Source organism: Passer domesticus, chromosome 24 (assembly GCF_036417665.1).
Source record: "Passer domesticus isolate bPasDom1 chromosome 24, bPasDom1.hap1, whole genome shotgun sequence".
Classification (NCBI taxonomy): domain Eukaryota; kingdom Metazoa; phylum Chordata; class Aves; order Passeriformes; family Passeridae; genus Passer; species Passer domesticus.
Window position 1 is genome coordinate 4,681,581 of NC_087497.1, and position 12,449 is coordinate 4,694,029.

Genomic DNA, 12,449 nt, shown 5'->3' on the forward strand with positions numbered 1-12,449 from the left:
TCAAAGCTGGCCCTGGATATGCCCCGTGGAGCCTGAATGTCCCCACGGGGGTTTGGGGCTATTCCAGAGCTGCCATCCACACCCAGAGGGGACCGGGCCTGGCTGCTGTCCCTGTGGCGTTGTCACAGGGGGTGCAGGGGTGACCAGGGCAGCCTCCCTTGGCTCCCAGTGTCCCCATTTAGGTCTTACCGGGCTCCAGCCCCCTGGGGAGGTGCCACCTCCTCGCTGACAAGGGGACAAAGGACGTGGCTGAGCGCTTTCCCAACATCCAACCTCTGGGTTTTCCTGCAGTGCCCAACCCATCAGGTGTCGGGGCTGAGCTCCTTCCTGCCGGGCCGAGCAGCCGCTGCCGCTGCAGCCGGGCTCGGCTTTCTGCAGCCCTCATGTTTATTAATCGCCATGAATATTTATGCAAAGTTCCTCGCTTCTGGAGCGGCTGCTCGAATGCAGGCGTGATGTGGCCGCTGCTGCCGGGCTGGGCAGCGAGATGGCTCCGGTGGAGAAGGGGCTCAGGGTGGCACTGCTCCTTGCCAGGCTGCTCTGGGGCAGGGAGGGTCTCCCGGGAAGGAGCTGGAGGTGAAAATCTCACGGTTGTCCCACTGGTGTTGTGCTCATCCCTCAGTCCTACAGGCCCAGCAGGCAGCTCAGCACCTCACCCCGCAGAAATTCCTCAAATTTCCCCCCAAAAACTCTCCCCAGCGTGCCCAGCCTGGCACCTCGGGCCCTCTGTGCTGCCCTGTGCCACAGCATCGCCTGGCACAGATGGGCAAGGACCAGCCCTGATCCCTCCCTGACTGCACGAGGAGCCTGGGAACACCAAGATGGGGATGCTGAGCTGAAATCCATTTTTTTGGGCACAGCAACACATCCAGAGGCCCGGGAGCCACTTGGGGAGGGCTTTTGGCTGTGCCCTCAGTCTGGAACAACCACAAAGTGAAATTTATTCCATGGCTTGTCCTTGCTCTGCCTCTCATCACCTCGCTCTTATTTCCTGGGCTTTTCTCTTGGGCACCAGCGGGAGAAAACTCCACGTGGGTGTCCCTGCGAGGGAGCGGTGGCCGCGGGCAGGGCGGGTCCCTCCGCGGCGGTGAGGGCTCCCATCAGAGCCGATTAGATTTTCCTGCTAGCCCAAACTCCCCTGTTTACGGCCGGTTTTGTTTTCCCGCTGGAGCAATTCTCCAGCCGAGTTTACGGGAAGCGATTCCGACAGGCGGCTGTCGTTCCCGGCTGCTCGGGGGCTGCTTCCCCTCCGCCTCGCCCCTTCCTCCTGCCCAGGTGCTCCCGAGAAACCTTCCTGCAACGCCACCTCCCTCTCCCTGCCCCGCTCGGGGGAGACAATCCCTGCGGATGGAGCCCAGGGGGGCGGGATGAGCATCCCGGGAGCTCAGCTCTTCCCTGAATCCTCACCGGGCACGGAGCAGCTGCCACCTCGGTGCCTCTCCCTGGCCCTGATTTCTGTGCCAAATGAAGGGGAAAGAAGAGCTGTGCGCTGGAAGCAGCAGCGCCGGTGCCTGGGGAGCCCCCGGCCGGCGCGGGGGGGCTCTGCCCGTGCCTGGCTGTCCCTCTGTGCCCGGTCCCCGCGGCGCTGGGGGCCCTTAATGACAGTGGTGGCACCGGGGACCTCGTGTCAGCCCGGCGGGTTGTTATGGCCTTAATGGACGGCTCTGATTCGCAGCGAGCCATAAAGGCCCGGTGTCACCACCTCGGCGCGCTGCTCTAATTACACCCTGCGAGGAGCTCTGCCCAGCCCGGCCCCGGATCCTGCGGGCCCGAGCGGGCTTTTCCCACACCCCGGCAGCTCCCGGCCGTGAGGAGGAGGATGGGGGCTCACAGGCCTCACCCCGGACAGCTGGGGACACCCTGGGGGGGTTGTCCGGTGGTTTTCCAAGATGAGCACCCCCCCCGGGTGAGGATTTGGTGGCAGCGGTGTCGGGGGAGGTTTGCAGGGATGCAGCAGCAGCAGCAGCGAGCGGAGAGCACCCAGTTGTCCTGGTAACAGTGGGTGCCTCCCGCTCCCACAGCTCAGCCCCCCCGGAGCCGCAGCCCCCCAGCTCCTCTCTGCCCTCCTGTGCCAGAGGGGACAGGGCAGGGAGGGGACACAGAGAACGGGAATGGCTCCCGGGCAGGACAGGGGGTGGTGGCCTTGTGGGACAGAGTGACACCAGCCAGGATGTGCCACAGCTTCAGGGCAGTCCCCGTGGGCATCGTGTCCCATGCCCCATCCATCCTGCACCACAACCTGTGTTGCATCCACTGTTGCATCCGGTATTGCATCCTGCATCCCATGCTGCATTCTGCATGGCATCCTGCAGTGCATCTCACGGTGCATCCTGCATCCCACACTGATCCCACATTGCATGCTGCATCCCCCATGAATCCCACATTGCATCCTGCATCCCACACCGATCCCACGTTGCATCCTGCATGCTGCATCCCCCATAAATCCCATATTGCATCCTGTATTCCACACCAGTTCCACTTTGGATCCTGCATCCCACACTGACCCCATGTTGCATCCTGCATCCTGCATCCCCCATAAATCCCATATTGCATCCTGCATCCTGCATCCCACACCAATCCCACATTGCATCCTGCATCCCACGCCGCATCCCGCGCTCCTCGCAGGGCGGTGGCAGCCGGGGCAGGAGACCCCTCTGGAAATCCCCAGCTCCCTCAGCCAGGCTGGGCTGCTTGGCTGAGGGAGCAAACTCCTGGTGGGAAGCCGGGAACGGCCCAGGGAGCCGTGGTTTTGGGGTTGTTCATGCACGGAGCTGCGCTGAGCTGTATTTACAGAGCCGGGGTCAGGAATATCCTCCAGCTCCAGCGCAGCTAATGCTGCTTTTCTCCTCGGGATAAAGACCAGCCTGAAAAGCTGGTTTGCTTTCTCTCAGCCTTGACCCACGGGGCGTGAGTGTCTGTCTGGGGATGCTGGGTCAGGCGCCCAGGGACTGCGGGGAAGCGCTGGGAACAGGGAATGCCAGGAAGGGACGGAGCTGAGCTGCAGGAAGCTCTGGGCTGGATGTGATCCTGCACTTCCAGCGGCGCCGGGCTGGATCGGAGCCGGTGCTGAGCCACAGATCCCCAGGGTGCTGAACAGCTGCCCTAGAACTGCCTCCTGGCCTCTGCATCCATCACGTCCAGCCCGGATGGAGGGGACAAGGGACAGCTGTGAGCAGCCCCAGGCTGAGCACAGAGCTGAGCAGGATGTGTCCGGCAGAGGTGGACAGGCAGCGGAGGGAATGTGCTGCATTTCCAGCTGCGCTGCTCCCGCAGCGTGGCAGCCAGGCCCTGCCGCATCCTGCTGAGCTCCTCCTGCACGCCCGGGGCTCGGTGGCCCTGACACCCCTTCCCCTGCCAGCCAGAGCTCCGGTGAGCAGCAGGAGCCTCTGTGCCAGTGGCTCAGTCGCCCACGGACCAGCAAGATCCTCGAGTTGATCCTGTCTGTGCTTCCTCTTTGGGTGTGAAACCGCAGCTCTGCAGCCCCCCAGGTCCTGGGGGTCTGCAGGCTCCGTGTCACCCCCACTTGTGCTACATTTTGTGGTGGTGACAGCCCCATTTGTCAGCGTCCCTGTGCCTCACACCCCCCTGCAGAACTCCCCGAGGCCTGCACACGTGTGGGGACGCACACGGGACACACACACACACACGGAGCCCCGTGTGCCTCGCACACGCGTGTGCAAACCCGCACCGCCACGGCTGAGCCCCCCCAGCGTTCACACCCCCCCGTGCCCGTGCACGACCCACTCCACGCGTGTGACACGGCTGGGGGAGGGGGGCTTGGGGACACGCCACCCCCCCCCAGCGTGTGCGTGTGCACCGCTCACCCCCGCCCCCCGCGCGGCCCCCGCCGCCCCCCCAGCGCTGCAGCAGCAGCAGCCCGGGGGTCACCTCCCCCCGCACACGCGGCGGGGGCGGGGGCGGCGGAGCGGGGAGAGGGGAGGGGAGGGTTGGGGATGGGGGGGGTCCCCCCGCCGTGCCCGGTGCTGTCACACCGCCCCGCTCCCGGCGCATGCAGCAAGTGCCCGAGCGGCGCGCGCCGCCGCCGCCCCCGCGCCCCCCGCTCCCCGAGCCCCCCCCTCTCCCTTCCCCTCCCCACCGCATCCGCCGCCGCCGCCGCCACCGGGGCCCGGCGCGCTGCGCGCCCGCTCCCGGCCCCGCTCCCGGCCCCGCGCGCTGCCGCCGCCGCCGCCGCGCTCCCCCGGGCGCGCCCGGGCACCGGCTGCCACCGCCACCGCCGCCGCCGCTCGGGGATGGCCAGCCCGCTGCTCGCCGCGCCGCGCCGGGGCTACACGCGCTGCTAACGGAGCGCAGGTAAGAGCGGCCACGACCCCCCCCCCTCTCCATCCGGTGCACCGGTATCTCCCCCCGCTCCGGTGCACCGGCGCTGCCCGGTTCTCGGTGAACCGCCCCCCCCAAACCTCATCCCCGGTGCGGTGGCTCCGCTCCCCCCGGCGCGGCGCAGCGGGGGCGGCAGCTCGCCGCCGATGCGGGCTGCGGCGGCCGGTGCTGCCGCTCGGCAGAGCCCCGGTTCCACCGGAGACCCCCCCACGGCCGCCCGCCGCCCCAGCTCCCACCCCGACCGCGGCCAACTTTCCTGCCCCGGCGGCGGGGCTGCGGGAACGGGAGTTGCGGCCGCGCCGCCGCACCGCGGGTGCCCCGTGCCCGGTGCTCGGGGCGGGCAGCGGCAGCCCCGAGGCGGCCCCGGCCCTGCCGGGAAGTTGCGCGGGGCTGCGGCGGCGCGGAGGGCTCGGCGGCGGGGCTGGCTGGGAGCCGCGGCGTGCCCGGAGCCGCCGGTCCTTCCCGCGGGGCCGCCGGTGCCCCCCTCTCCCGGGGCTCCCGATCCCCTCCTCCCGCTCTGCCGGTGCCCCCTCCCCGGTGGTTGCCGCTTCTCCCCCCTCTGCCGGTTCTCCCCTCGGCGCCGCCGCTTCCCCGGGGGTCCCGGTGCCCCTCAGGACCCTTGTGCCCCCCGCGAGGCGCCGTTTCCTCCCGCGGGGTGCCAGTTCTTCCCTTTAAACAGTGCCCGGCTCCGGCAGCCCCACGGCGGAGGGGCTGCACGCGTGTCCGCCGGCACATGTGTGTTCCTGGGCACACGTGTGGCACCGCGGTGTGTCACACAGCAAGGCCACGGGTGGGTGCAGGGCTCCCTGCTGCCATCCCCGCTGTGGGCACACGTGTGGATGGTGCCAGCCTGGCGAGCGTGGGTGCCCGGCGGGCTTGGTCACCTCGCGTTGTCACCCCTTGGGCAGGGCCCTGGGGACCCGGCAAGCGTGGGCGAAGCCCCCCGCTGGTGGGTGGGCTCGTGGGGGGTTCTCAGCCCTCCCCCCGTGCTGGGGCTTTGTTCAGTGCCAGCGTGGGGGGCTGCGGGGCTCCGCCGTGCCACGGCACCCGGGGGTCCGTGGGCGTGCGGGAGGGCACGCGTGGGCACCCCGCGTGTGCCCCCGCGGGCACGTGCGGCAGGCAGGTGGCAGCCGGGGCTTTGGGGGGGCACCTGCGAGCCCTGGGGGGTGGTGGCACGGAGCGGTGCCAGGCGTGCCTCCCGCGTGTCCCCGCGCCGGTCACTTGTTGAGGACGGGGAGGTTTTTGCGCAGCCGGCGCGGGGGGACCGGCGGCAGCGCGGCGTGCGAGCAGCCCTTCCCTTTTCTAGGTCATGGCACTGCCGGCTGTGCTGGCTGCCGCCTGGCAGCCGGGGCTGCCGGTGACGCGGGGAGCTGGCCCCGGGGTGGCCGGGCTGTGGCAGAACGCCTGGCCCGGGTTCCGTGCGGGGCGCACGTGGAGCCGGTGGCACGGGGCCGGCTCTGAGCTGTGCCACTGGGATTGGTCCCAGCGCTTGGGGACACGTTTGTCCCTCCTTTGAAGGCCGTGGCTGAGCTGAGGGGGGTCGTGGGGAGGCACCCGGCTCCGTGGGCTCACACGGGGAGGAGCGGGGTGGCGCAGCTGTTGTCACTGTCACCGTCACCGTCACCTGGCTGCTCTCTGGCCGCCCTCAGCGGGGAGGGTCTGCCCCCCGTTCCCAGCAGGGCTCCTTGGTGATGGCACGGTGGCAGGGGATGTGGGGCTGGCTGTGTGGCAGTGCCAGCCCCGCTGTGCCAGAGCACGGAGCCTGGCAGCAGCTCCTCTCCCAGGCCTGCCCAGTTGCCTGTCAAGCCTTGTCACCAGCCCCTGCTTTGATCCAAGGAGCCAGGATCCTACAAATTCGGGCTGTGCTGGAGAGAAAACGGACACAGAGCGGGCACAGCGGGCGCTCGCTTTCCAACTGGGAGCCGCATGGCAGAGGGGCTCCAGCGCTGGCTGGGACACGCTGCCAGCTCTTCCAGCTCCTTCTGGTTCTTCTCAACACCTCCAAGGACCTTTGGCAGTGGAATCTTCTGCCCGGAGTCGCTCCTTGCCATGCTGGAGATGGCACTGGAGGTGCTCGGCTCTTGCCGCTGCTGGAGAGCTCTGCCCTGGCACCAAGCTCCTGCTCACCGCCGTGGGATTAATGGGATTTCCACCAGCCAGGGTGTGCCCATTGCTGCCACATCCCCACGTGCCATGGGGATTTTCAGATGGGATGGGAGCTGCAGGATGGACTCCCCATTTCCTGGGGGAAGATGATGCTCCAGCCCCGCTCCAGCCCCGCGCTGCTGTGATGCCTCAACGCTTCTCCATGGGAATTTGGACTGAGGCCCTACAAACTCCCTTCCTACCACGGGCCCGTCCTCTGATGGGGATGGGGATGGCTCGGGGCCACCTGGCTGGGTTGCCAAATGTCAGAAGCTCTACAGCTCCCCGCTGCTCACGAGGGCCATCGTGTCCCCCTGTGCTGCTCCTGTCTGTTCCTTCTTGATGTCCTCCAAGAGCAGGAAGGAGCCAGGCCCCTTCTCCTCCCTGGAGCACCTCGGAGACTCGTGATGGGGCTGGGTCTGGATGAGATGATGGGTACATTAAAATCCCCTTTTGGGGTGAGAACAGATCCTGCTGCCAGCGCTGGAACTCAGAACCCCTCTTTGGAGCCTTCCCGGGTCTCCCAGCCCTCCAGAATGGAGCTGATGGAAAAGAGGGACTCACATCCTAAGGATGTGGAAGAAACTCCTTGGAAGAGGCCGTGGGAGCACCGTGGCTGCTGCAGCTGAAGGGGGGCTTTGCCTCCAGGGACCCCCCAGCTGCGCAGGGCCGGGGGGGAGGCAGCACACGCCGTTCCCTGGCAGAGCAAATCCCTAATCCGGGCGGAGATTCCTCTGTGCTGTCTCCCGGCCTTGCTTTTGGAGTGGAGTTTTACCAACAGCAGTTAAGTAAAATAAATAAAGAGGCCTGTGCTTGCCAGTGCTCGCGAGGCCGCGCCAGGGATTGGCAAAGCAGCACCATTAATTACAGCTCGGCACCGCTGCCAGCCTGCCGGCTCCAGGAGAGGCCGTGGCAGCACGCCGGGGAGCCAGAGGGAGAAGGGAGACGTGGAATCATGGAAGGGAGGGGAAACGTGGTCCTGGGCGCTGAGGGAATTGTGCCAGAGAGGGTGGAGGCAGCTGGGAGGTCGCTGGTGTCTGTGTGTGCACACACGTGTGCCCTGCGGGGATCCGTGTGCTCGGGCTGGAGCTGGGATTGCAGAGGAGTTTTTCCCAGGAATGTGCTGGGAAGGCTCAGGACACCCCATGGAGGTGCTTTGGGTGCCTTTGAACAGCTGAGGAAGAGCCTGGGGGTTGGAGGGTGGTGGGAATTGCTCGGTGTGCTGCTGCCTTTGTCACTGTCACCTCTGGGTGGGCAGGGATGGCATCCCGTGGGATGCAGCCTCACGGCCAGCCTGTTCTTCTGGCAGAGAAGAGAGGCTGTTCCACGCTGGATCAACAACCCAGGATGCCCCATCCCTTCCTTACTTTTTATTCCTTTATCCTAAGCCATGTTCATGTTAGGAATTTTCCTGGATCGGGTCTTTTTTTCCCATGGATTCTGTATTTTCTACAGCCTGTTAAAAGAACGGTTGGGTTAAAACCCACATCCCTCCACCCCCAAATCCCCTTTACTTTGCCATTAATCGTTTCTCAGAGTATTGATGCCGAGAGCTTCAGTGCTGCCCATTTATCACTTTTTTGGGGACTGGTTGGTTGTCCCTGGCTTTTCCTGATCACGATCTGGGCTCCTGCCGTGCCGGGATGATGGAGCTGGAGCGGGATCCAGCCAAAATCCAGGCAAAACATCCTCAGGGAAGCAACCTGTTTGTGCGCGGGGAGCAGTGCCGTGCCGTGGCCGGGGAGAGCCGAGCGCGGTGGGATCCGGCTCTTCCCGGAGCGATATTCCAGCAGGGAATATCTCCAGTGATGGAGAGAGACCGCGCTCAGAGAGCGGGCAGCCCGGGCTGTCGCTTCCGCCCGCCCGGCCGCTTCCCAGCTCTGTGATGGCTCTTTAAAAGCTTTAATTAAAGCTTTAAACCCACCCCCTCGCCTGCGCCCGGGCGGGAACAAAGGCAGATGGAAGAGGCTGGAGCGGGCGCCCGCGGCGGGCGAGCGTGCCAGGCTGTGCCCGCCGTGCTCCGGGTGACACCGCCGTCCCCAGCGAGCACCAGCCACCCCCAGCGGGGTGCGGGGGGGTCCCTGGGTGGTCGCCAGCTGCCCCCAGGGACCCAGCAGCGCTGGCGGGCACGGAGCGAGGCGGTTTTGGAGGCAGCGGGGGTGATGCCAGCGCGGCCGTGCCAGGCTCCCCCGAGCCCCAGAGCGCAGACGGTGACGCTGCAGGGCGAGGGGTCCCCGCCGCGCTGCCGGCTGGGGGTGATGGTGACCCCCGGTCGTGCCACCCGGCAGCTCCAGCCGGGTGACTCGGTGGCCCAGATGTTAAAAACCTCCTCGGCCCCCTCGCAGCTCGGTGAAATATTTTCACTGCAGCAGCGGCGGCGGCGGCGGCGGCGGCTCGGGCGCTGCGGGGAGCGGGGCTGGTGCCGAGCGAGCTCCGGCAGCTCCGGTTGAGCCCCGGCCGCGGCTCCGTGCGGTGCCGGGCTCCGGGCAGCCGCAGTGGCGGCAGCTTTTGGGGCCGGGAGGAAGCTCCCCATATCCCAGAGCAGCTGGATCATGCGTGCCTGGAGAGGTGAGGCGTGGGCTGTGTCCATCCCCGAGCATTCCAGCGGCCGGCAGGGCAGCGGGCGGGATGGCTGGAGGATGGATGGATGGATGGATGGATGGATGGATGGATGGATGGATGGATGGATGGTGCTGCCGGAGCGTCCCTGCTCGCTGCTCCCGGGCGAGGGAAGCAAGCACCATCTTGTGTCCCTGCCAGGCTGCGGGAGCCCCAGGAGCTCGCTGCAGAGCAGCAGCGTGTCCCTGCCTGACCTCCTCCTCCTCTCCCTCCTCCTCCTCCTCCCTCCCCCACTCCCGGCTCTCCCGGAGCAGCGGAGGGGGCTGCGGCTCTCGGGGGGACCCCGGGTCCTCGGTAGACGCTGGAGCAGCACCGATGTGCTCCCCGCTCCGGCTGCAGTTGGAATTCGGTGCTTTTGGGTCTCTCCTGTTGCATTTCCAGGGGGCTCTGGCTGGAGCCCAGAGGCACCGGAGGGTTTTACTCCAGAAAAGTGGGGTTTTATTTTACCCCAGATCCCCCTGCTTGCCTCGGGGAGATGCAGCCCGGTCTGCTCCCCTTGGCTCCCTCCCAGCCCCTCTCCCCGTGCCCTGGAGGGGCGATGCCAGCACCGAGCCCCCCTCCGTGCTGCCGGGGGCGGCAGGAGCCAGCGCCAGCCTGTTGCATGAGAATCGGGATATTTTTAGCTCTCTAATGTCCCCGGAGTGGCTCCAGCGCAGGCTCGGCCAAGTGTCCCTCCCCACGAGCCGGGGGATGCCCCAATATCAGCGCCTCTGCCAGGGTGGCTCGGGAGCAGGATTTGCTGTTTGAGGATTGTTTGGGAGCAGGATTTCGTGTTTGAGGGTGTTTTGGGAGCAGGATTTGGTGTCTGAGGGTGTTTTGGGAGCAGGATTTGCTGTTTGAGGATTGTTTGGGAGCAGGATTTGGTGTTTGAGGGTGTTTTGGGAGCAGAATTTACTGTTTGAGGAGTAGGATTTGGTGTTTGACGGTGGTTCAAGAGCAGGATTTGGTGTCTGAGGGTGTTTTGGGAACAGGATTTGCTGTTTGAGGGTGTTTTGGGAGCAGGATTTGGTGTCTGAGGGTGTTTTGGGAGCAGGATTTGGTGTTTGAGGGTGTTTTGGGAGCAGAATTTACTGTTTGAGGAGCAGGATTTGGTATCTGAGGGTGTTTTGGGAGCAGGATTTGCTGTTTGAGGGTGAGGAAGAGCATCCCCGTGCCGTGCCAAGCGCTCGGCATCCCTGGCACACGGCTGGGCGGAGGAGAGCGGCGACCTCAACGATTTTGGAATCAACCTCTGCCATGGCATCTGGCCCTGTGGCCACCTCCTGAACGTCCCCTGATGTCCCCAGGGCTGTCCCTTTGCCCCTGCCGCCCTGGGCACAGGCTGAGTGCTGCTGACACGTGCACAGCGGCCTCGGCCTCTGTAGAGCCGTGCTCCGGGCTCACTTAATAAGGCCACGGCGTGCATTATTTTATTAATGAGGTATTAAAAAGCTGTTCGTGGTGATGCTCTGCATTCCCAGAGAGGCATCCAAGAAATCTGTACTGAGCAGTGGCTGCTCACCCAGTGCCTGGCTCTTAGGACAGATGTGGGGACACCACGCTGCTGGGGTGTCACCGTGCACCCCCAGCACGTCACCCCGAGCTGCCAGCCTGTCCCCACCATGCTCCAGGGCACCAGAATGAGCTCCAAGGGCTTTTGTAGCCCTGTCTGAAGAAGTTTGGTGGCTCCACGGCCAGGCTGTGCTTGGCCAGGGGTGAGCAGAGGGTGGGAGGGTCACTGCAGGGGGGATCTGAGGGGCTGGGTGACGCTCTGGTGGTTTTGGGGTGAAGTCCTTGCTCTGTGCTGCACTGTCCCCAACCTGGGGACTCATTGGCGCATCAAGGAGTCCCCTGTAAGGTGGCAGATGGGGACAGGGACCAGGTGGGGATGTGAACTGGGAGGGGACATGGGGTGCTGCTCCCACACCAGCCGGGCTCAGGGCAGGGCGCTGACCCCCAGCCCAGCCCCACAGCTCCGGGTAAGCCTCTGTCCGTGTGTCCATCTGTCTGCCTGCAGGGCAAATGCCATAGGATGACCGCTGCTGGTCCCCTCTTACTGGCTGTGATTTCGTCTGTCCTGTGGCTCACGCGGGGCTTCGACCCGGCTCCCAGCGCCTGCTCCGCCCTGGCCTCCGGCGTCCTCTACGGCTCCTTCTCCCTCAAGGACCTGTTCCCCACCATCTCCTCGGGCTGCTCCTGGACCCTGGAGAACCCCGACCCCACCAAGTACTCGCTCTACCTCCGCTTCAACCGGGAGGAGCAGGTCTGCACGCACTTCTCGCCCATGGTGCTGCCGCTCGACCACTACCTGGCCAACTACACCTGCGACCCGCGGGGCGAGGCCAGCCCCGCGCCCGCCCGCCCGCGCCCCGAGCAGCCGCAGGAGGACGAGGAGGACGAGGAAGCCGAGCTGGAGCTGTGCGAGGGCGCGGGGCCCTTCACCTTCCTGCACTTCGACAAGAACTTCGTGCAGCTGTGCCTGGCGGCCGAGCCCGAGGCGGCGCCGCGGCTGCTGGAGCCGCAGGCGCTGGAATTCCGCTTCGTGGAGGTGCTGCTCATCAACAACAACAACTCCAGCCAGTTCACCTGCAGCGTGCTGTGCCGCTGGCTCGAGGAGTGCCTGCAGGCTCCCGGTGCCCGCCGCTGCGGCTTCACCCACGCCGGCTGCAGCTGCCAGGCCGAGAGCCCTCCGGGCCCCCGGCGCGCCGGCACCCGCGCCCCGGCCCCCGCGCCCACCCCGGCGCCCGCCGCGCCCGACTGCTGCCCCACCGAGCTGCATTCCGAGAATGCCAACGAGCTCGACCTGCCCGAGGTGCCGCGCGGTGAGTGGGGAGCGGGGATGGACCCCCTGCGCGGGGCTGGGGGGCAGGGGAGGGGTGGGTTCTGCCCGTGCGTGGTCCGCGGGGAATGGGGATGGTGCAGTGGGTGGATCCCGCTTGTGCGAGCTGTGTGGGACTGGGATGTGCCAGCTGGGAACTGGGCATGGAGCAGGGAGTGGTGAAATGGGGGGATCCTGGGCATGGAGGTGCCAGTGGGACAGGGAATGGTGAAATGGATGGATCCTGGGGCTGGAGGTGCCAGTGGGGCAGGGAATGGTGCAATGGATGGATCCTGGGCATGGAGGTGCCAGTGGGGCACTGGGAATGGAACAGGGAATGGTGCAATGGATGGATCCTGGGCATGGAGGTGCCAGTGGGGCACTGGGAATGGGGCAGGGAATGGTGCAATGGATGGATCCTGGGCATGGAGGTGCCAGTGGGGCACTGGGCATGGGGCAGGGAATCTGCAATGGTTGGATCCCACCCACGCACACCGCTGGGGTAGGATTGGTGCCAGCTGGATGCTGGGCATGGAGCAGGGGAGTCATG

General features: G+C 66.2%; 1 protein-coding gene across 6 annotated transcripts in view; it reads left to right on the forward strand.

Moving 5' to 3' along the window:
- The window catches only part of ADGRB2 (adhesion G protein-coupled receptor B2), a 60,660-nt gene that overhangs the window by 26,684 nt on the left and 21,527 nt on the right, over positions 1–12,449 (forward strand). For 3 of the 6 annotated variants that reach the window (XM_064398135.1, XM_064398137.1, XM_064398136.1), the window contains exons 1-2: positions 4,115–4,311; positions 11,099–11,903. In XM_064398135.1, the coding sequence (XP_064254205.1) occupies positions 11,114–11,903 (790 nt within the window). In that variant the 5' untranslated portion in view covers positions 4,115–4,311; positions 11,099–11,113. Of the gene's footprint in view, positions 1–4,114; positions 4,312–11,098; positions 11,904–12,449 lie in introns of those variants that run through there. The other 3 variants (XM_064398138.1, XM_064398139.1, XM_064398141.1) reach the window with 2 other exon arrangements.